The sequence below is a fragment of the Dendropsophus ebraccatus genome, chromosome 1, assembly GCF_027789765.1.
Source record: "Dendropsophus ebraccatus isolate aDenEbr1 chromosome 1, aDenEbr1.pat, whole genome shotgun sequence".
NCBI classification, from domain to species: domain Eukaryota; kingdom Metazoa; phylum Chordata; class Amphibia; order Anura; family Hylidae; genus Dendropsophus; species Dendropsophus ebraccatus.
Genome location: NC_091454.1, coordinates 162,937,879 through 162,961,099, shown reverse-complemented (window position 1 = coordinate 162,961,099; position 23,221 = coordinate 162,937,879). Strand labels below are relative to the sequence as shown.

General features: G+C 41.5%; 2 protein-coding genes across 4 annotated transcripts in view; one reads left to right on the top strand and one right to left on the bottom strand.

Moving 5' to 3' along the window:
• The window catches only part of FAM227B (family with sequence similarity 227 member B), a 224,133-nt gene extending 206,664 nt beyond the window's left edge, over window positions 1–17,469 (top strand). Inside the window, exon 16 of the mRNA XM_069983195.1 lies at window positions 17,314–17,469. Within this exon, the coding sequence (XP_069839296.1) occupies window positions 17,314–17,430 (117 nt within the window). The 3' untranslated portion in view covers window positions 17,431–17,469. The remainder of the gene's footprint in view (window positions 1–17,313) is intronic.
• Window positions 17,470–17,492: 23 nt separating this feature from the next.
• GALK2 (galactokinase 2) overlaps window positions 17,493–23,221 on the bottom strand; it is a 172,797-nt gene continuing 167,068 nt past the window's right edge. For all 3 annotated transcript variants that reach the window (XM_069983250.1, XM_069983259.1, XM_069983267.1), the window contains one exon: window positions 17,493–17,923. In XM_069983250.1, coding sequence (XP_069839351.1) covers window positions 17,713–17,923 — 211 coding nt within the window. In that variant the 3' untranslated portion in view covers window positions 17,493–17,712. The remainder of the gene's footprint in view (window positions 17,924–23,221) is intronic.

Sequence of the window (23,221 nt, the reverse complement as noted above, 5' to 3'; positions counted from 1 at the left end):
GAAGGTACATCAGAATTTGTCATCCCTTTCACTCTTGAACCATGAGTTATCAGGGCAGTCACCATTGGCTTGTGTTATCCTGCTGCCTTTTTTATTTTTTTTATCAATTCTTTATTTAGGTTTTGAAAAACAGACAGAGACAAGAAGGTTATCCTGCTGCCTTTAAACTCTTAATGACAGATTACGGGTGTACCTGGCGTTAAGGAGGTACGGAGAGGGCTCCGGATACGAGTCTTCTCTGCACCACGCCACCGATTGTTACTGCCGGCTATTTAACCATATAACCATGGCTTGTTAGAGCATCCCATGGTGGTCTGGTTGCGGGATCACTTTGCTACGACCCGTCATACTTACAAAACTTAAGGGCTTAAAGGGAACCCGTCATGATGAATCTCTTTCCAGATTGGTGTGATGAAGCTGGCAGATTGGGTTGCTGTGGATACATCCCACACCCAGTGAGTTCTGTGTACAAGCCCTAATAATTAGGAGATATCTATCAATCAGTGTCTGTCAATGTCCTCCATGGACTGCCCCAATGACTCAAGGTTCAGGCAGCTGAAAGTAATGACTGAAAAAAACATCTGAAAGTTTCCAGTGTTTTTGCTTGTAAAATTGCCTTATTTTGGAGGCTGAAGAAATGGCCCAAAATATTGTGTGCATGCACATAACATTAGGGTTTATTCACACGAGATGAAAAAGCTACAGATTTTGCACGGCAGAAAATCCACTGTGTTTCTATATGTAAATCAAAAGCAGCAAATCTTAACCAAATCGGCATTCTGACTTCCCTTTTAAAGTCAGTAAAGGGAATCGGTAAGCTGCAACTCAGGTTCAAAACTGCTGTCACTGGTAAATAGACAAGGAGACACATGCTACCTTTCATATATCCAGAAAATAGTAAAATGCATTCATTCTCCAGTACAAAGGGTCAAGGAGGCTATTCCAAGCCCATGAACTGCTGCAAGCTGGAATGCTTAGGCTGCATTCACAGGTTCTGTGTTCCACACGTAACACGGATGTGGAATGCCTGTAGCGTCTCTCCCCTGCCCGGGCAGCATCTGTGATAAGATGCTGGGAGCGGGGGAACTGTACAGACATGCGCCGTGATGTAATAAATCAGCTGTCATTACAGCACAACGCATATCTGTACAGTTCCCCCGCTCCCAGCATCTTATCACAGATGCTGCCCTTGCGGGGGAGAGTCCACTACAGCCATTTCACGTCCATTTTCCGGAACATGTGAATGCAGCCTTACTTTCTTACCATCATCATGAAAGATACCATGTGTCTCCTTGTCCTAATAGTTATAGTTAAGTGTCAGCAGTTTTGAACGGGAATTGCAGCTGACAGATTCCCTTTTAAAATCTTTTTTTCACATCACTGGTATTGTTGCATACACAAATCTGCATGGAATATCTGCATCTTATCGAACCCATGTGAAAGTGCCCTTACACTAATGTGCAATAGTGCTTTGAAAATAACATATCAGTTATACTAGTGCTTTAACAAAAAATGGCAACAAAAAGATCAACTTTACAGCAAACATGTTCAACAAAATAAAAAGACTTTTTGGGGGTAAAAGTTTTTATTGAACAATTTGTGGTGCCCCACAATTATAATAATGTGTAGAAAAAAAAATAATTTAAATGCATCACATATGACTCAAAAAGAAAAAGGCATTTACCTTGTAAATAAAGAAAATAGTAAAAGTGAAACAATAGTTCCATCCTACAAATTTAAGGCATTTTTCTGCTTGGTTGATGGAAAAAAAATGTTACAGAATGCCAAAAATAGACCAGTCCTTGGAGGTGGTCCCTGGTGCTGATGAATGAATAACATGCACTTTATGGCCCTTTTATCATGGGACAAAAATGCACAAAAAATAGACAGTACTGAATAATAGATGCACATGCCGGACACTATACACTTTCCTGCAGTTAGGTACGTACAGGTACAAAAACGTGAACACAAAATCTTTTTTACTTCTCTGTTCATCTTTAGTGAATCATAAATAACACATGTTCGGCATAACTGTAAGTGATCCTGTATCTGGCTGGAAGTCATCCTTCTCACACAGAAGCCAGAGGTCCACAGTCCACAACCCTCATGGGGTATTTCCTTGTAGGACCTAATTAAATTGATTTGTTTTTTTTAGATGGAAAAAAAGTGAGACCCCCCACAGACTTTTGTGACCATTTTTCAGCAGTCATGGAAAACAGGTTAACGAAAGCTGACTCCAGCAGCTGCATTTCATTTTGAAGTTATGAGTTTTGTAATGTAACTTCCCAAATTAGGTTTCAATGGGACCTTCCTAAAGCCGCGTGGCACATCCATGGGATTTTCCAGCAAAGTGTGTAGCTTGGGTTGTCTGTACATTGAATATCCCTGTTGTGTAAGCAACCAGAAACAGCTGTATCATACTGTGACATTATGACTTCATTTAGGAATGGTACAGAACTTTTTCAAATGAGATTAAGAGTATAAACAGAGCTTGTTAACCAAGGCCAGAGTAACACCAGTCTTGGACAAGCCACTAGTTATGCTATAAAATAAATATAACTGAGAATCTGACTCAGGCAATGTGATCAGCTAAACTGTTTACAGATGTGCAGAATGTGTCAGTTCAGCTACTGGCCAGAAATCCCCTACATAACACAGGGACTGCTGGATATCTGCTTCAGTCTCAGGCATCCATCAGTGATAAGGTTATATTACATTCTAGTATTAGGCTATGTTCCCACCCAGTTTTTTAGTCGGTATTTTCCCGCATGAAGCTATGTTTCCAGTTTTTTTCAGCCACATTTTTTTTCTTCTTTTACGTTTGGTCTGTTTATAGCCCAAAATACTGTATAAGAACATAGCCTTTGAGAATTTTTTTTCTCTGAAAAGTCACCAAGGCCTAGGGGGTGCAGATAAGGCCACTAAAGCTCCAATGATATGGCACAGAACTGTATAAATGCAGTGATTGTTATTATGTAATTAAAACAGATAAATTAGTGCACCCACTGGGTATGGAATAGGCTTAGCATCCAACACCCATTTGCCATATGTAAACACCAGTTTGGTGTAAACAGGTTAATTTATCTCCCCCCCCCCCCCCAAAAAAAAAAAAAAAACTATTTAGCTGAGCAGAAAGGCAGACCACATAAGCCTTGCTGCCCAGTAGGTACTATAGTTTTGATGCATAGGGTGCCTCAGAAACTATATAAAGAGCAGTACTCCTGACATTTTAACAGGCGCCTTGCCTCCTCTATACTAGGCAACACTGCTCTATGCATCACTGCTTACCACCCGGGCAATGGCGGTATGGGAATGCCTTACACTCCCTGGGCTTGGGCTTTCTGCATCTGGCCCAGCAAGTGTAGGATCAAATCTGAATCACTTCCAAAATAAATTTTACAGTCAATTTGTACAAAAAGTCCAAAAATGTATCTAGGAAGTTCGGCTCATGACGTCTGGAGGCATAATCTATAAGTACGAGTTTACAATTTATACACTGTGTGTGTGTGTGTATGTATATATATATATATATATATATATATATATAATATTAAATTTCTTTTTAATTTGTGCTGACCCTGTATGTTAGTAGGGAGCAGTATTCACAATTCTTCCTAATTCATCAATTCTAAATGTTAAGTGTCTGACATGTCTGTACATAATGTATACTGTATGTGAGAAGTAACTGAGTGTAAGGAATATACAGTACATAGGCAGTACATAGCATAGTGGCATAGTGGTTTGCATTGTTGCCTTGCATTCAAATACAACCAGTATGCATAGAGTTTGTATGTTCTTATTATGTTGGTATGGGTTTTCTCTATTTAAAACTGATTAATGGTTAATTTTGAATATAGATTATCAGTCTCATTGGGGACAGGGACCCATGTGAGTGAGGACAGTCTGTATAGTGCTGTGGAATCGCCATGTAACAAAATTATAAATAACTATTCTGATTTTAAAATAATTCTGTAAGGTCTCCTATTAAAGGAGAACTATCAGCAGGTTAGACAAATCTAACCGGCTGATCGCCCTCTATAGTGCCTCTTCTGCACTGCCCAGCCCCCACCGTGTCATCTGATCCGCCCGCTCCATTGATAATCAAAGATGACACTGTGGGGGGGCGGGGCAAGGCTCCTAGCTGAAGATTATGCCGACTAACAGCGTGGGACCGGCGCAGAGGAGGAAGGTAAGACACATACCTTTCTCCTCAGCGTCACAGGCGCTGTCAGCATCTTAGATTTGTCTAATCTGCTGATAGTTCCCTTTTAAAGGTAAGCTGACAGGTGCTTTATGCTGCCTAAACTATAGGCAGCATAGAACAGAGACAGACTCCCTCATCATAATAAGCTATGATTCACTCTGAAATGCTGTAATGTTTCATAGAAACCACTTGGCAGAAGAGCAAGAAGTCAAGGCCACCCTGCTGGGCTTGATTGACAGGTGTGTTAATTAAGCCCACAAGGATTGAGAGAGGCTAGCAGACGTCTAATGGCCCTATTCCACGGAACGTTTGTCGTTCATAAATTCGCTAAAACGAGCGGTCGTTTTAGCGAATTTATGAACGACAAACGTTCCGTGGAATAGGGCCATTAGTGTCTTGACTTTATGCCCCCATTTCTGGCTTGTCAGTACACTCTTATTTCTCTGAAACCCTAAACCAGTAAGTCATAGCTAGTTGTAACATAGGTGCCTAGCTATGTTTCAAGCTACCTATGCAGTATGACTAATCTGATGGGATCCATCTAAGGACAACACAAAACAGAGGAGGCAGACTGAAAAGACTAGATGTGAAGAACTGATGCACATGTTGCAAACCTCTGCTTAGCATATTGCAGCATAATATCTAGGAGTATTCTGTTAAGCTAAGTGAATGTCTGAAAGTATTAAATGTTTATATTTTATCCATGGAGTCACTCATATAAATATACCACATCTTAGTCATAGTATATACTTTGACCATCTAGTATAAACATTGTGAGGCACAATTTAAATTTTAAAATTCCAAGCATTTTCATTTCAACTAGTGCATAGTTCAGTATGAACAAGGCTGATACCATTGTATGATACCATTGTTTTCTTGCATAAAAGCATCTTACCATGATTCATCGATGTGTAAGCAGGAGCAGTAATACCGACTGCAGGCTCAGGTCTCCACAGGATTTATACTTTATCCTGTTTGGATTCAGATATTAGGAGTTTGTTGCCTCCCTGTCACCATTAAAGCAAACAGTAGTCCTAGCCTAAGGGTAAGCAATCTGTAGTTACAAGGATCTTTCACCAGGACAGAACCCTTTAATAGGAATACATCAGCTAGATTTTTAATCATTTAAACCAGATACTGAAACATGTTCTTTTTTTTCTCAAATCAGTTTCAAATAGTTTTTTTTTTATTAAATTGTAGATTTTCCTTAAAGTGTCACTGTCATTAATTTATTTATTTTTTTTGCAGAAATCAATAGTTCAGGTAATTTTAAGAAACGTTGTAAGTGGGTGTATTAACCAAAAAAAAAAGCATTTTTATCATGAAAAAGCAGTTTGAAGCTCTCCCCCGTCTTTATTGTTCTCTATGAAGAAGGATGAGATGAGGCACCAAAACGGGACAACAAAGAGTTAATTTACAGCTACATCACCAGGCTCTCTCCTCTGACATCAGCACTGACCTCTGAATAGGTGCTCCCTGTGGTGTAATCATTTGTTCTCTGCTCCCTGCTGGCAACTAATCTCCCTCCTCCCTCCTCCCCCTCCCCTCTTCATAGCACAGACAGGGCCCGGCTGATGTCAAACAGTTGAGATTTCCAGATTCTGAGTAGTGGATGACAGAAGGGAGAGGAGGGGGGGGGGCCTGGGAAAAGTGTTTTTAAATGCAGATAATGGCATATTTGCCTAATAAACCCAATTACAAAGTTTCTTAAAATCGCCTGGACTATTGATTTCTGCAAAAATAATATAACGACAGTGACTTTTTAACCCCTTAGTGACCGCCGCACGTATTTTAACGGCGGCCACTAATGGGCTTTATTCCGATGCATACGCCTTTTAACGGCGGACGCATCGGAATAAATTACCGCCCGGCGGCGGCAGTGCGGGGGATCAGCGGTCAGTGTGACAGCTGACCCCCCCCCCTGAAACTGGCCGGAGCGGAGGATTCTCCAATCCGGGCAGTTTAACCCCTTTAAATGCAGCTGTCAAAGTATGACAGCGGCATCTAACGGGTCCCGGACGGCGCCGCAGGTATATTCACGCGATCGCGACGTCCTGCGGCGAAGTCCGGTCCCCCGATGTTGTCATGGTGATCCCGAGTTCCTAATGAAGGCCCCCGGGCTCACCAAGGCATATGCCATCCTGCTGACAGGGGTGGCTGTGCTACTGCCTGTCAGCAGGATGGTCACATAATACAATAGACTGTACTGCAGAAGCAGTACAGTGTATTGTATCAGTGATCCAAGTGTTACACTAGTGTACAGTAATGTACACTAGTGTAAAAGTAAAAAAAAAAGTGCACCAATCACAATCCCCGAGGTAGCTGAGGGGTTGGGGCAGAGTGTGGGCCGGTCCCCGCACCGATGATCGCCGTTATTACCAGTATAATGGGCATTGCCAGCACAGCTGAACGCTTTCATCTCCTCTCACCGTGAATCCACAGTGAGAGGAGATGAATACATGCTCCCACCTGTCCCCCCCTGAATAACCTTCGTGTTCACAGTGATTAATTCCTTAGGGTATAAAAACACTTGCCATGTCTGCAGCGAGTTTGTCCGCAGCCCGCCCCGTTAACCCCCCGGCCGCCGGAGACTATAAGTCACCTGATCTCGACTCGGACTTCCTTCGCTGATTCCCGGCACGTCCCTCTCGGCCAATCAGTATGCTGCCCCGCCGCAGCGCACTGATTGGCTGAGCGGGCCGTGAAGACGTTGGGAGCCCCGAAGCAAGCCGGAGGAAGCCGGGATCAGGTGACGTATAGTCTCCGGTGGCCAGGGGGTTAACGGGGGGGCAGCCTGCAAACTCGCAGCAGGGATGTACATCCCTGCTGCGAGTTTGTCTGCCATTGAGTACACAGGGCACGAGTCTCGCTGTGGATACAGCAAGTGTGTTTGTAGCCTTAAGAAAAGATCAAACTCTCCTTCTTTCCACCACCAGAGGTGGCGGAGAGCATGGGGCAATGATCGGGGACTAGCCGATGTGGTCCTGGTACAAGTGATCAGTGGTATATACTATATACCACTGATCACTTGTTCCAAATGCTGTCGGCAATTTTTATCCCCGTCATCATAAATCATTGGTGACTGGATAAAAAGTCAAGTGCCCCGGATTACCTGTAACCACCTCGCATTACCTGTAACCACCCCATATTACCTGTAACCACCCTGCATTACCTGTAACCACCCCGCATTACCTGCAACCACCACGCATTACCAGTAACCACCCCAGATTACCTGTAACCACCCCAGACTATTCATAACCACTCGTTTACCTGTAACCGCTCAGATTACCCGTAAACACCCCAGATAGCCAGTAAACACCCCCAGATTGCATGTAACCACCCCAGATTGCCACAGGCTGCCCATAACCACTACAGATTGCCCCAGATTACCTGTCACTCCTGCCCCAGATTGCCCATCACCACCCCAGTTTGCCTGTGACCCCGCCCCCCCCCCCCCAGATTGCCCATCACCACCCCAGATAGCCAGTAAACACCCCCAGATTGTCCGTTACCTCCCCAGACAGCCAGTAAACCCCCCCAGATAGCCAGTAAACACCCCCAGATTGTCCGTTACCTCCCCAGATAGCCAGTAACCACCCCCAGATTGCCTGTAACCACCACAGACAGCCAATAAACACCCCCAGATTGCCCAGATTGTAAAGTTGAGAAATTTCAAACTAAACAAACATATTATTGGAAAAATTCTAGTTTTTAATTTTTACTGTCAAATTTGGAATACTTTCCTCAAATACCTGTGGGGTCAAAATGCTCACTGCACCCCAAGATGACTTCTTTGAGGGGTGCACTTTCCAAAGTGGGGTGACTTATGGGGGGTGTTTCTCTTCTGCGGACACTATAGGGACACTTCAAACGCACCTGGCGCTCAGAAACTTCTACAGCAAAATCTGCACTGAAAATGCTAATTGGCACTCCTTCCCTTCTGAGCCCTGCTGTGTGCCCATACAGTGGTTTATGCCCACATTTGGGGTACCTTTCTACTCGGGAGAACCTGCGTTACAGATTTTGGGGTGCCTTTTCTCTCCTGTTCCTTGTGAAATTGAGAAATTTCAAACTAAACAAAAATATTATTGGAAAAATTCTAGTTTTCATTTTTACTGTCTAATTTTGAATACTTTCCTCTAATACCTGTGGGGTCAAAATGGTCACTGCACACCAAGATGTATTCTTTGAGGGGTGCACTTTCCAATATGGGGTGACTTTTGGGGAAGTTTCCCTCCGCTGGCACTACAGGGGTGCTGCAAACGCACCTAGCGCCTAAAGACTTGTACAGCTAAATCTGCACTGAAAACGCTAATTGGCGCTCCCTTCCTTCTGAGCCCTGCTGTGTGCCCATACTGTGGTTTACACCCACATATGGGGTACCATTGTACTCAGGAGAACCTTCGTTACAAGTTTTGGGGTGCTTTTTCTCTCCTGTTGCTTGTGAAAATGAGATACTTTAATCTGAACAAACATATTATTTGAAAATTTCTATTTTTCATTTTTTTTCTGGCCTAATTGTGAATACTTTCCTCCAGCCCCTGTAGGGTTAAAATGCTCATTATACGCCTAGATTAATTCTTTAAGGTGTCTAGTTTCCAAAATGGGGTCACTTATGGGGGTTTTCAGTATACAAGCCTCCTAAATCAACTTAAAATTAAAAAAAAGAACTGGTCCCTAAAAAAACCCGTTTTGGAAATTTCATGAAAACGTGATAATCTGCCGATACATTTCTAAGCCCCGTAACACCCTAAAAAAGTAAAATATGTTTACGAAATGAAGCCAGAATAAAGAGGACATATTGGTAATGTGACCTAGTAACTAATTTATGTCATACGACTTTCTTTTTTTAGAAGTAGAGAATTTCAAAGTTTGTAAAGCGCAAATTTTTCAAATTTTTCATGATATTTTTGTTTTTCACAAAAAACACACATGATATGACCAAATTTTGCCACTAACACAAAGTGCCATATGTGACGAAAAAAAACAATCTCAGAATCGCTAGCATATGTTAAAGCAGGTCAGATTTTGAAAAATGAGCCTGGTCATTAAGGCCCAAATAGGCTTGGTCCCTAAGGGGTTAATTTTGCTGTGTGTATATGATTATGGTACAGTAATGTCACTTCAGCTGCTGTTCTGCCTCATTAGGAGCATTTAGATGTGGCAACTTGTTGTCCATGGAGGCCCCAAATGAGTTCCGATCGTTACTCGTTTCCAGTGCCTTGTATCATTTGTGCATCCCAGGAAACAGAAATCACAGATATGTATATATCTGTGCTGTCAGTTTAAAGATCACAAGGAATGTATACTTACCATCCACGATGCTTATTATCTGGCATTCAGGACTGCAGTCTGTATCTTTAGGCCCTGTCTTCTCCGTCAGTCAATCATTCTGGAGGAGGCAGGGCCTGAAGTTACATCCGGTGGCCTGAGGAATGTAGATGTGCTGGATCAAAAGCAGCGTGGATGTAAGTATACACCACTGCTTGTGATCTTTAAACTGACAGCACAGAAATATACATATCTATGGTGTCAGTTTTCTTTCGTTATTGGCCACAGATAACTCTGTTTACATGTGAGGCCAATAAAGATAAGCGGGTTCACTTTTACACGGGACGGTCATCAGCCGCAGGAGCGTTTTTAGCGACGCTCCTGGACGATGATCGGCCAGTGTAAAAGGCTCCTAAGATGATGTGCATAGAGGTATAAGTCTACAGTGCAGTAAATGTCAGACTTTTATGAGACTCAGTGGTCAAAGTAAAAAACACAGGAGTTGAGGATTAGATTTACAATTATGGAAGTGACATGGATAAGTAGAAAACATAAGAAAAAAAAAGAGTAATACAAAAACTTGATTAACCCACTTCTAGATCAAACCAGTTACCCTAATTTGTGATTTTTATTAAATAGACAGACAGATAGAAGTACAGTATACTAGGAATATTGCATTTCTGAGCACTCACTTAAAAAAAATAATAAAAAAAATAATAATAAAAAAATAATAATATATGTGTGTGTGTGTGTGTAGAGAGAGAGAGACAGGGAGCACCAATTACTGTATTAATATGGTTCTGATTAATCCAGGCTGACATGCCAGGAGAAACACATTGGAACTGATGGAACTAATGAAATTGATCTCTATTAATAGTATTGACGTCTAAAACAATCGGATGATATTTTGTAATCATTTCCAGTAATGCTTCACTATATATTTGTTTTTTGTCCCTCACTTAGTACCTAAGGAAGGAATGTCACCATGGTGGGGGTTGTCCTTATAAGGACCGGGTTTGCCATGGAAAAAGGAGGAGGTCTTTATCCTTAAAGGCACTTTACCCTTTTTCACCTCTACTATGTATATCTTAACGTCTCCCCAACCTAATGTTATACCTCTTGTCTATTTTCCCAAAAAAACATTGTGATATACCATATACAGGTGTTGGGGGTTGTGTCATCCATTTTTGTTTTATTTTCATAGTTTCAATAAAAGCTAAATTTTAATTTTGAATTGAACCACAGAATCTTTTTGGCAGTAATTATAATATTTCCAGTAAGAACTGTTTTTTGGTACGTAACTCCATATTTATGTACTTGATAGCAGCTTTTAGTAAATATTAAAATTTTACTCTGTATTCCCTATACAAAGACCATAAATCCACTAATTAAAGGAAGCCAACATAGGAAAAAGCACTTACTTCACATTGGAGGAGAGGTTGGCTTCCTCCAATTTGTGTATTTATGGTCTTTGTCTCGGAGTGCTGCATTTTTTTGTTGTTTCTTCTCTATTTACATACCGGCGTGGATTGTCTATTGCGGGCATTGTTCTAGCGCCCTCCACTTGGATGTTCCGTTGGAATGGAGAGCAGTACCTTTATACTGATTGTAAACGTGGACTATTGGTGTAGTGGGGAAGGGGTCATACCTTTACCCACACACACTGGGTGAGTTCATTCTTGGATGAGCGCTGTTCCTCATTTCAGTTTGCACCCTGTTCATTATCATTGAGCCCGTTACTTAACCATTTAGATATATACTTCACTACTCCCAGCATCTTTATTTTATGTGCCAACTGTTTATGTGGCTTTTAAAATGCATTTAAAAAGTCCAGTTACATAACATCCAAAGTCTCACCACGGTCCAATCCAGAACTGACTGTAACAAAAAGGCAAAGCCAGTTCAAATTCTCCTATAACTGTTGTCAACACAGAGCTTCCCTGGCCACTGCTCTGCTGCTCTGAATGCAATGTATTAGCAAGAGAAAAGTCCAGCTATATAAGGTGCCATTAAGGGAGACTTTATACAGATGACATACAATCAGGAAAACTCACAGAGACACTGGGGGGGATTTATGAAGGGTCTTATATTAAGCCCCACCCTTTTTTTGCAGCAGGATTCACTAAAAGGCATACGCCTCTTAGTGAATCCGGCCTGCTGGGTGCCTGAATCTGCGCCCAGAGTACCAAATCTAAACCAGCTTCCGGCGTAAATCATGATAATTGAGGCACGGGAGTAGGCCACGCCTCCTCCCCGTCTCATCACTCCCCCTCAAGTTCCGCCAGCCTGTCTATCGGACGAGTGGGGCGTACGCCAGGGAGAAGGGGCGAATCTGCACCTTCTCCCTGGCGTACGCCTCCGGTGTAAGCTTAGTAAATCCCCCCCCCCCTTTATCTTTGTTCAGTTTAGTTACCTGCTTGCGTTTTCTGCTTTTATGACATTTGAATAAAATCTCCTTTAACTGCACCCTATTCCTATAACTGACCTTCTCGTAGAAGCTGATGAGATTTGTCTAACCGGACCGATCCCTCATTAACCCATGCTGGTGTTATAGGGTTATTTTCATTAATATACTCCAGTACTGTGTCTTAGGGTCAGTTCAGACGTACAGACTTGCAGCGTAAATCTTGCTGCGAGTCTGTCAGGTCCTGGCAGTTCACTGTCACAACATACTCGCAGCGGTCGGAACATGTAATTCTGCCGGCCCCTTAACCCCTTTGGCTCCCGCTGCTGCAGCCACCCGCTGTTTCTGTATACATTACCTCTCCTCGCTGCATGGGGTCCCGGGCATACTGCTCTCCCGCCCGGCCAATCAGTGTGTTGCCCAGCCGCAGCCACTGATTGGCCGGGAGGGAGAGCAGTACGCTGAGAATCCGTGCAGAGAGGACAGGTAATGTATATAGACACAGCGGGCGGCGGCGGCAGCAGCGGGAGCCGAAAGGGTTAAGGGGACGGCAGAATCGTTCCGGCCACTGCGAGTATGTTGTGAACTGCCAGGACCTGACAGACTCGCAGCCAGATTTACGCTGCGAGTCTGAACGTCTGAACTGACCCTTAGAAATATTTTTTCCCACAATAATTGATAAACCTACAGACCTATAGTTTCCAGGATCACTTCTTCGAACCTGTGTTAAATATCCATACTACATTTGCTAAGTGGCAATCCTGTGGAACAATTCCTGTCATTATAGAATCTTTAAATATTAGGGTCTTTCTAGCAGGTACTTAATTCATACAGACCTCAGAGATTGATGCCATCTGGATGTTAAAGAAGCAGTTCACTTTTTATTTTTTTCGCCCCCCCGGATAGCCGCTGTCAAGTATACTTACAAAAGATAATCGGTGTCCCGTTCCCGTCGGTCAGTTCCGTCCCGCGGTGCCGTTCACATCGGGCGCGCGCTCACTTCCGCCGGCGCTGTGACTCCTCTTCTCTCCCTTGTCATTTGAACGCCGGAAGTCACGCGCTTCCATAGAGAATGCATGGAAGCGAGTGACTTCCGGCGTATAATCACTGGGCAAAGAAGAGGACTCGCAGCAGCCGGCGGAAGTGAGCGCGCGCTCGATGTGAACGGCACCGCGGGACGGAACTGACCGACGGGAACGGGACACCGATCATCTTCTGTAAGTATACTTGACAGCGGCTACCCGGGGGGGTGAAAAAAATAAAAAGTGAACTGCTTCTTTAATGTTTTAAAGGTGGCACCTCACTTCTGATTGGGAAAAGCAGGTGAGATTTAATAGAGAATTTACATGATCTCTACTCATGTCATCTGTTACATGTTTTTGCTGTGTAAATACAGTAAAAAGCATCCATCACTAGTGATGTGAGCAGGGCATTAGTTATACAAAAGAAAACTATTACTGAATGACTGAGGTACTTAAAAAAGGGAAATGGCATGTATTTTTAACAACTGGCTAAATGTTACTATTACTATGGAAAAGACCACTTGAACTATAGAGATGCGTGCAAATATTAAGATAACAAGGAGGTATAAATATAGAAAATGCTGAATGTAACTCTGGAGAGGTAATTAAATTAAAAAGTGAACCCTTAGATGAATGAATTATATGGCTGATTTAGCTTTATACAGCTTGTCAACACTGTCTACATCTTGTCTGGGTTCACAATACTTTTACAATAAAAAGTAGTTTTGTAAGGAGACCAGCAGGTCAGCCTTGAGGATATGCAAACGAACCGAGCATTTTATGTGTAGCAGACATGTAACACTGATGACAGGAATGCTTTGTGGGCAAAAGATATGTCGGAATTACAAAATAAATACAGGTCTACAAAGGAGGAGGGAAAAACCGCCTAAACATGCTATAGAATTAAAGCATCTGAAGTATGTAAGTGCGCACATATGGGATTAACCGGGAAAGAGCGACTGTTGGGTCCACACATGTTTATTGTGTTCTGCTTAGGTGGCTCTAGCACAGCATGACAACATGCTTTCAATGATTGTGTTGGATTAAATATGGAAATTATACTGTCTAGTATATACCATGTCTATCGAGTCTAATAAGGAATAAAAAAAACAAGAAAAATAAAGGAAGTACGGTATATACCAGTGTAAAAATACACAAAGTATAATAAATCATAACTAAACTTGCCCGAAATATGAAAATCAGCACCCTTAGGGAAGAGGATAAAGTAAATTCTGTACATTAAACAGAAATTCACATTGGCTATTAACTACATGCTGAAAAGAAATATTGTTGGTTTCACACTTGGAGATTAGAGAGACTGGACAGGACTAGCTTGATCGAACATCGGGAAAAGCTAGGTTCAATCGAACAGCAATTAAATGCGGAAGGTCTGTTTAGGTTTGAGTTCGATCGAACCTAGCTTTTCCCGATGTTCGATCAAGCCTAGACAGGACAGTGATTTATTTTTCATTTACCTGTACAGAATCAGTAGCTTACTCCTTATAAAAATGCTAGGTTACATGTTAGGTGATCCCGCTGTATAGAGCTCTGGTGAGGCCACATCTGGAATACTGTGTCCAGTTCTGGAGACCTCACCTAAAAAAGGACATTGATAAAATAGAACGGGTCCAAAGACGGGCTACAAAAATGGTGGAGGGTGTGAGGCATAAACCATATCAGGAAAGACTTAAAGAGTTGAATCTCTATAGTCTGGAGGAAAGACGGGAAAGGGGGGACATGATTGAAACCTTTAAGTATGTTAAAGGACTAAATAAGGTTCAGGAGGGAAGTGTTTTTAGTAAAAAACTGAGCTCAAGAACAAGAGGACACAGTGAGAGGTTAGTTGGGGGGAAGATCAGAAGCAATGTGAGAAAATATTATTTTACTGAAAGAGTAGTAGATACCTGGAACAAACTTCCAGCAGAGGTGGTTGGTAAATCTACAATAACAGAATTTAAACACGCCTGGGATAGACATATATCTATCCTAAGATAATAAGAAAGAAAATACTAAAAGGGCAGACTAGATGGACCCAGTGGTCTTTTTCTGCCAACAATCTTCTATGTTTCTATGTGGCAGCCATGTGGCCTGTAGTCATAATAGAAACACTGACACTAATTACCATAACTCTATTTCCCCTATGGTTGCCTTGATGAACAGTTTGTTTCTGATGCGAGCACACCGAACACCATCCTGCGTCATGGCATAAAGCAATACCATGAATACAACATCAGCTATTAGACATCCAAGTCTCCAAAATGACAAAAGTAATTAAATGTGATGTGTGATATGTATGGGATAAAAGATCCACTTTTCTGCTTACGTGCACCATGGTATCCATAGTCAAAGTGCATTTGTTAAAGCTACAAGGCTCAGATGCGTCTAAAGATTCTAATTATATTCTGGAGAAAAATGCTTTGATCCTTATTACACATAAATATGTAGCAAAGAGAAAAGGCTACGGCCTCAGTTACTAATACCTAGGAAGCAACATCAGTACTTTACATCTCTATTTGCAGAGAAATTACTTTGTACCAGTCTGAACAGTGCCATAACAGCTACTTGAAATACACAGTACAAAGAAAGAATTTGCAGTAGGCAGTAGTAGATGACAAGAACTTACAACACCACATAACGCCATACATATATGGAGAGTCTAGTTCATGTCTACACCAGGGAAGGGGAACCTTTGGCCCTCAAGCTGTTGCAAAACTACAACTCCCAGCATGCTTTGACAGCCTTCCACTGTCCAGGCATGATGGGAAGTGTAGTTTTGCAACAGCTGGAGGGCCAAATGTTCCCCATCCCTGGTGTACACAACCTGGACAAAAATGGTTATATAAAAGACAAATTACCAAAACACTTATTACTTATTTAACACTTATTTAGTTACAACAGTACATGCAGTTCGGAGCCTATTGTAATGGCTCACTTTATGGAATATGGTAAATATAAGGGGGCAAAAATCTTTGCTTTTATGGAGCCATATCTGCCACCTATAGCACAACATTGGCTTAACTACATATCTGAAATAACAAAGCCACTTGTCGGCGAAATGCCACGGGTCCGTGGAGCCTCAGTTACGAGTCTCAAAACACGGGAATAGCCAGATATCCCTCTCTCCAGAGAAGGAAGCCCATTGCCAAAGGGTGCCTCCTAGTGGGGAGAGCACCAAACCACCCTGATAAGTAGTCCCTCAGGTCCTCACTCTGTTGCGAGCTTTAGGACCTAAATAGGGAAACACCAGGGTGGCCCCTGTGAGTCAAAGTCTAACTCTGTGGCGAGTATAACGACATAAGACAAGGGTTACCAAGGCTAGGCATCCATCCACAGACTGTGGATCATTGGCACATAGGCCCCGTCCCCTTGACGCCCATTGGTATGGGCCGACCTAGAGGGGGTGGGGCCTAGACCTTTAGGCCAGCCTGTTCCAATGGTCAGCGAGGGGGCAGGGGCTATGATGTCCTAGAGGGGCGGGGCCAATGGTGGTGCTGTGGGAGGGGCTAAGGTAATTCATAATGCAAAAAGGGGGTGACAGTGTCACTTTAAAAGACTGTGTCCACTTTTGCACACTTTTGGAGGAGAAGCAAATAGTTCTTCTTTTAAATTAAAAAATTTTTTTACACCTTCTATGTAAACCCTTCTATACAGACTTAATGTCTCCATGGTAACAGGTAAAGACTAAAGTCTGTGTAGTCCGCTTCTGCAGTCGTATTTCCTTCTACCTGCCCTCAATTCCTGGCAAACATGCTAAAGCACAAAACAGGGAACAAATGGAGGGAAGTATAAAACTAGCCATCGCTAGCTATTAACATAGCTATTACATGTAGCGATGTGCGGTTGGCTGACGATTTCATGTCAGGCATCAATGATCGTTGTCATCGGCTGATCATTGTCTTTATTGAACAGAGCGACAATCTGCCGAATCAGGCTGATTCGGCAGATTATCGCTCCATTTAATAAAGACAATGTTCCGTGTAATAGGACTCCCAGTTGTAGAAAGTTGCAGAAAAATAATTATGGGGAATTATCTAAAGATCTATTGCAAAGTTTCTTCTTTTTTTCATTTTAACTTTGAGACAATCAAGATGGACATAGCTTTTAGCAAAGTGAGGACTACTTATCTGGAATGCTGGAAGAAGCACTAGCTCTGCTAGGTTGGAGTATGGTTTCTCTGTGTGGTCATTACTACTGGACCAGATTGGCAGCAGACATCTTTTTAATCCCCTGGTATTCACAGAGGATAGATCCCTAATGTGCTACTCATGGACATTTTATCTACAGATGAAACTAGTTACTTCACATGTATTACTATATTTTATGGCTATGTCTATGACTGCATTACTTTCAAGTCTTATGGTGTATGTATCAATTTACTTCATAAACTTTTTATTTTTTCTCCTTACAAATAGCAAAAGATGCCGTTTTCCAGTAAACTGTTCAGGAAAAAGGATCTGACCATACAAGATGTTCTTGATGCTGACAGTGAATGTGAACCAAGCACTAAGCAGACATTAGTAATGCTTTAAAGTCTTTATGTTGAAGCCAACTTCCATTATGTCATTTATTGTTGCATTTTCAAACAATAAAAGATTTTGAAAGTAATTCTTTATTTCCAGTTTTATTACAGTGAGGTTTGCAAAATATGCTATTAATCATGTCTGTATAGTAATCATCAGTTTGCAGGTCATCATTGCGTACTAGGCCTTTATATTCTAAGGCTTTATTTATGAATATTGCAGTATTGTGTCAGCCATATGTATGTATTTCACTACATAGCAGAATCCAATAAAGCTTACTACGGACTGTGTTCACTTTTTCTCCACAATTACCATAGCTCCACTTCCAGGCTTTGTGGCAAAGAGGCTTTCTTTCTGCAGTGCTGATCGACGGCCATCGGTTTTGTAATACATATCTTGTACGTTGCTTAGGAACGCATTCAGCTTTTGAACGGGGACCATGGAAACAGTGCAACCGCCCCATCCAGCCCCGGTCAACCGAGACCCAATAGCACCAGATTTCCTAAAAACAAATATGTTTATTAATTTCAAACAAAAATGTTTATTTATTATTTATTTATTATTTATTATTATTTATCAATGATTTTATTTATTTCATTTAATATTTTAACAAACAAAAGTGTTTATTAATTTCATATTTTTAGTTGTAGCAAAAAAAGAAAAACCCAAAGTTAAGAGCTATAGCCTTAGTTCATACATTTGCACATGTATAAGGAAGTTTGACAAAATGAAAAGCTATAAATGCATTATTATTGTGTGGCCAACTGATTTACAATCCAGTGCATTTTTTGCACCATGAGCTATAGTTTTTATTGGTATCATACCAAAAGGGAAGAGTGTAGCTCCTTAATATTGGCATCATATTGGTGTAAAGGGAAATATGAGATTTTTTTTTTTCCTGATATACAATTTTAAAAAATCAGCAGTCCTGGTGGTTTTTTTTCGTTTTTTTTCGTTTATGCTGTTAACTGTGCGGGAACAATATTTGAATACATCAATCAATTCAATTGAACAGAACTGATTAGTATTATTGGTGCTCTGCCTGAGGCAGACTCTGTGAGAAAATCACTGATCCAACAGTACAGAGGTAAGTATTCTTCCGCCTGTCAGGGAAAGTACTTAGATTTGGTAATAGTCTCCATAATCTTTTACCTGACATGCAACTTATGTCACATACGTGATTGTATTCTTCAGTCAGTAATCTTTATATGTTTCATTACAAAGAGAGATGTCCAAACCCGAACACTCTGCATTTGATTTTGGCTGTAGAAATTGGTTGCAGCCCTGGTGAGTCCTGAAAAAAAAAAAAGATACAACCTATGGCTGTTTCCATGTTTTCCTGGCAGCCCTAGGGCTGCATCTAACTTCTTCAGCCACAGGGTGTTTTTGTCTTGTCTATGACCTAAACATTTTGTTTGTATCTGTACTGTATTTTACACACAGCAGACTGAGAATAACAAACGCTTTGCTACACTCAAGTTGGATTAGCATTTTGAAGGTATTTTATGATAATTTCCGTACTTTCAATTAACAGCTTCCCAGCTGGGTCCAACAGCTTGTTAGGTTCAAGAAATCCTCCTTTTTAAAGACGTTGTCTAATTAAGACAGGCCTTGTGCATGTCCTATTAGTGCTTATGGATGCCATTAGGATGAAACCCCTACTAAGGTCCCCTTTCTATGATCCAGGAAGGCAAAATATTCTATAAAAGCATATCCTGATCTGGTGAAGGTGAGCCAGCTACTGCAGAGAAAATGGCAGGAGGGTAACAAGGTGATCAGATCAGACAATTACCTACTATCTGCAGTTAAAATAGCATTTTTCTACTTGTCTCTGTATATTCTGATAAAATGCAAACTACTAGTTGATTATATCCTTTATTCTTCTCTATCTGGTCTGGAGGGACATACCACTATGTAACAAATTCAAATGCGTCATGAAACTAGAGTGTGTGCTATTGAACAAACCTTATTTTGTGTCACATGAAGCTAGAATTCTCTAAGTCTTGTCATTCCATAATTTTTGCCAGGGGTTATACCTCCCAATGCACATGCTTCCCAGGTGAAAGCACCCGAAGGAAAGAAGCAGCATTGTATATCACTTATAGCTTTTCCATGGCACTGGACTACTGCTCCCAGCAACCACTACGTGGCAGTGAGACCTAAAGTAGTTGCCAAACCACAGAGGGAGATTTTGTATTTGTCTAATCCTGAATTAAAACATCCGCTATATTGCATGACGTGCAGAGCCTTAAATGTCAAAGTGAATCACTCTGGCATTTTCAAACCTCTAAAAGTACAAGTATTACGTTTGAGTCATCCCAGAAGACACAGAAGGCTGTCACTGCTCTCTCATAAAATCAAGATACAACACCAAATTATACTAAAAGTAATCTGGACCAAAAAGCTAATTTTACTAAATCAGACTTCTCAGCTATATATACAAAATGTCATTTACGAAAAATCAAAAGCAAAAGCAAAAAATCTAAATGTCACAAAATCAAAATAATAATGATTTACAGGATATATATATATAACTTTCTGGTTTCAGAAAGTTATACAGATTTGTAATTTACTTCTATTTTAAAATCTCAAGTCTTCCTATACTTATTAGCTGCTATATGTCCTGCAGGAAATATTGTTTTCTTTTCAGTCTGATACAATGCTCTCTGCTGACATCTCTGTCCAAGATAGAAAACCTTTCCTACTTTGGACAGTTCCTGTCTCGGACAGAGGTGGCAGCACTGTGTCAGAATAAAGACAACCTTTTCTGCAGGACATACAGCAGCTGATAAGTATGGGAAGACTTGAGATTTTTAAACAGAAGTAAATTACAAATCTATATAACTTTATGACACCAGCTGATTTGAAAGAAAAAGATTTTTTGCTGGATAACCCCTTTAATGCAATTGGAAAACCAGCCTTAGCTTGTGCATTGTCTAGACCAAATACAGTTGTATCTACTTGTCAGAAATAGGTATGAATAGGTTTTTATGCATCTCAATGTGTTTAGGGTGAGTGAATAGGAACAGTGTCCACACAGTCCAAACCAATATCATGGAAATTATGACAAACTGAAGTACAAAGTCTTCAGCCTAAATTATGAATATTGTGCTAGTACCAGCGCTGGTAACATATGGCTTTGCAATTTGTGTTTGTATAAAACCAGAAAATATGCTTGTACTACAGCTATATTAATGTGGAATATTTATAACAGTAACTGAATGGCAGTGGCTGTGATGGACAGGGACTGGAAAGCCTTAGCTGTAGGGGTAAGTATGTATGTCTAAAGGACCTATTACATGAGTTGCATTGTGGTTAACAAGCCAATATTGCCCCATATAAAAGGGACACTGATCAGGTGACAAGCAATTTCTTGTTCATCGTCTCAATATACTCAAATCTGACATGCTTAAAGTGAATGTACCACCAGGCCCAGGCTGAAGCACTGGAGGCGGGCTGACCCTCCCCCAGTGGGAGGAACCCCCTCACCTTCTATGATGCAGCTCCATTAGAATCAATGAAGCTGCATCATAGTGGGGCGGGGGTTTCCTGCCGCTGAGGGTGGGTTGGCCCACCTCCAGTGCTTCAGCCTGGGCCTGGTGGTACATTCAATTTAAAAATCCTTGGCTGTTGGCCACGTGTAATAGAGGATGTGCGGCCGATGACTGCTAGATCATTCATGTGACCCTTTGCTTCAATCGTTTGTGCAGCTCTGGCTGTACCATTACAAAGCCATGGAATAGGCTCAGTGAGTAAGATCAGTGCTCATTTACTACATGGCTCAGGCCACCTAATAAGGCCTTTATTTGTTTTTCTTAACATACCTCCACTTATGTAAAAAATGTTATGTCCCTCAACAACTTCTTTAGGAATGCCTGGGATAAACATGTATCTATTCTAAGATAAAAATGTAAGGGCAAACTAGAATGGGGCATATGGCTTTTTTTCTGCTGACAATCTTCTGCGTTTCTAATTCACATGCAGGGAATATGTGGTTGGCTGCAAACTCTAGTCAGATGGATGGACAGACAGACAAAGCATAATCACCTGCAGAGGAGACACCTAGCGGTCAAGGCTTTATATCTTTTTTTCCCCCTGGGGTAAGGAGTCATTTTTAGGAAACAAAGTGATTTACAAATATGTTTGGAATCACACAGGCTATCAAATGGAGGGAAGATGTTTGAAATGATAGTGACCATTTTAGAATTCTCAAGTTAGTGGTATTTACATAAAACATTCCTTCAGAGTTTTGTTTTGTAAAGTAGCACTGTGGCATGAGACAGGACTAGCCGCAGCAGACTAGGTTTGTGCATTCTGGATCACCACTGTTTACAAATCTCTTCCCTGCTGGTCTAACTTCCAGTAATCCTGACTACTCTGGTTTGATTCTGCGTGCTACCTTGTTGTTATTCAGAAATTAGATGCAGTTTGGACAGCACACATATTCTTCCCCTCATTATTTTGCCTGAATCAAAATTTTTTGTTTTTTTTGTTGTTTTTTTTACATGATTCAATTTAGCAACTGGAAAATATGTTTATTCTCCTTTCCTATCACAAAAATGACTTTAAGATACTAATTTCTACAATAAATTCATTTTTTTAATCATCCAGGTATATTAAAGGACAACTCCCACAAAAATTTTTTTTTGCTCATTTAACACACATTACAAAGTTATATAACTTTGTAATGTGGTTAAATACCCGGCCTGGCCCCCTTCCCCCACTTTCGGACCCCCGACCCCCCACCCCGGAAGTTAAGGAATGTATACATTACCTATTACGATCGTCACGGTCCTCTTCTCCGGGGCGGCATCTGGTGACGACGACGTCAGAGCCGGGGGGCGGTCCGGGTCTTCTTCCTCCTCGGCGTCTTCATGCAAAGTGAATGGGGATGAAAAGGCTGCTGGTGCACATGCGCACCAGCAGCCTTTTCATTGGCTGGAGCGCATCACATGGCTTCCAGCTTGCTCAGCCCTGATTGGCTGAGCTTGCTGGAAGCCATGTGATGCGCTCCAGCCAATGAAAAGGCTGCCGGTGCGCAAGCGCACTGGCAGCCTTTTCCATCCCCTGGACCCGGAAGTTGGAGACATCGCTGGATGGCGGACGGCGGCGACGGAGAGGCGGACGGCGGGCGAATCGAGTGGCGATCGTCACCGGAGAGATGGTGAGTATGGTGTCTGTCTGTGTTTTTTTTTTTTTGGGGTCCCGCGGGAGTTGTCCTTTAACTTCAAGAAAATACTGCAGCATCATCTCTGGTACCTAAAGCACTAATAGCATCCACTCTGGCATACATTTCCCTCTTTCCTTTTTTTCTAGTTCCCCTGACGATCCTAATTCTGTTTATTCAAGTTAAACACCCTGTAATGATTTTTTGAGAACAAAACATGATTTCAGGGAAGTTTTGTAGTTGACATCACTTATAGAACTAATGTTAGTATGAAAGGGCGGTGCGTGGTATAGAGTTTCAGCTTACTTTGTCCCCCTGGTGGTTTGGACTTCCAGTTTTTACAATAATCTGGCTTTAGTTTGCCAGAGGGATATTTAGTGTAGTACTATAGTTTCATCCCTATAACAAAAAATTGCTGGCATTTTTTATGAAAATATCTGTTAGTCAACTCCCTTCGTACTATATTCCATGTCCACCGTGAATATATAATACATGTTTAAGCATATTTCTGCTCACTAAATACTTAAAGGGTTTATCCGCGTAACAAAAAACAATATTCTAAACGATCCCCCTTCCCAATACCACCCTATGTCTAATATACAAGTATAACCTTGAACCCTTTAAATGTTTTTT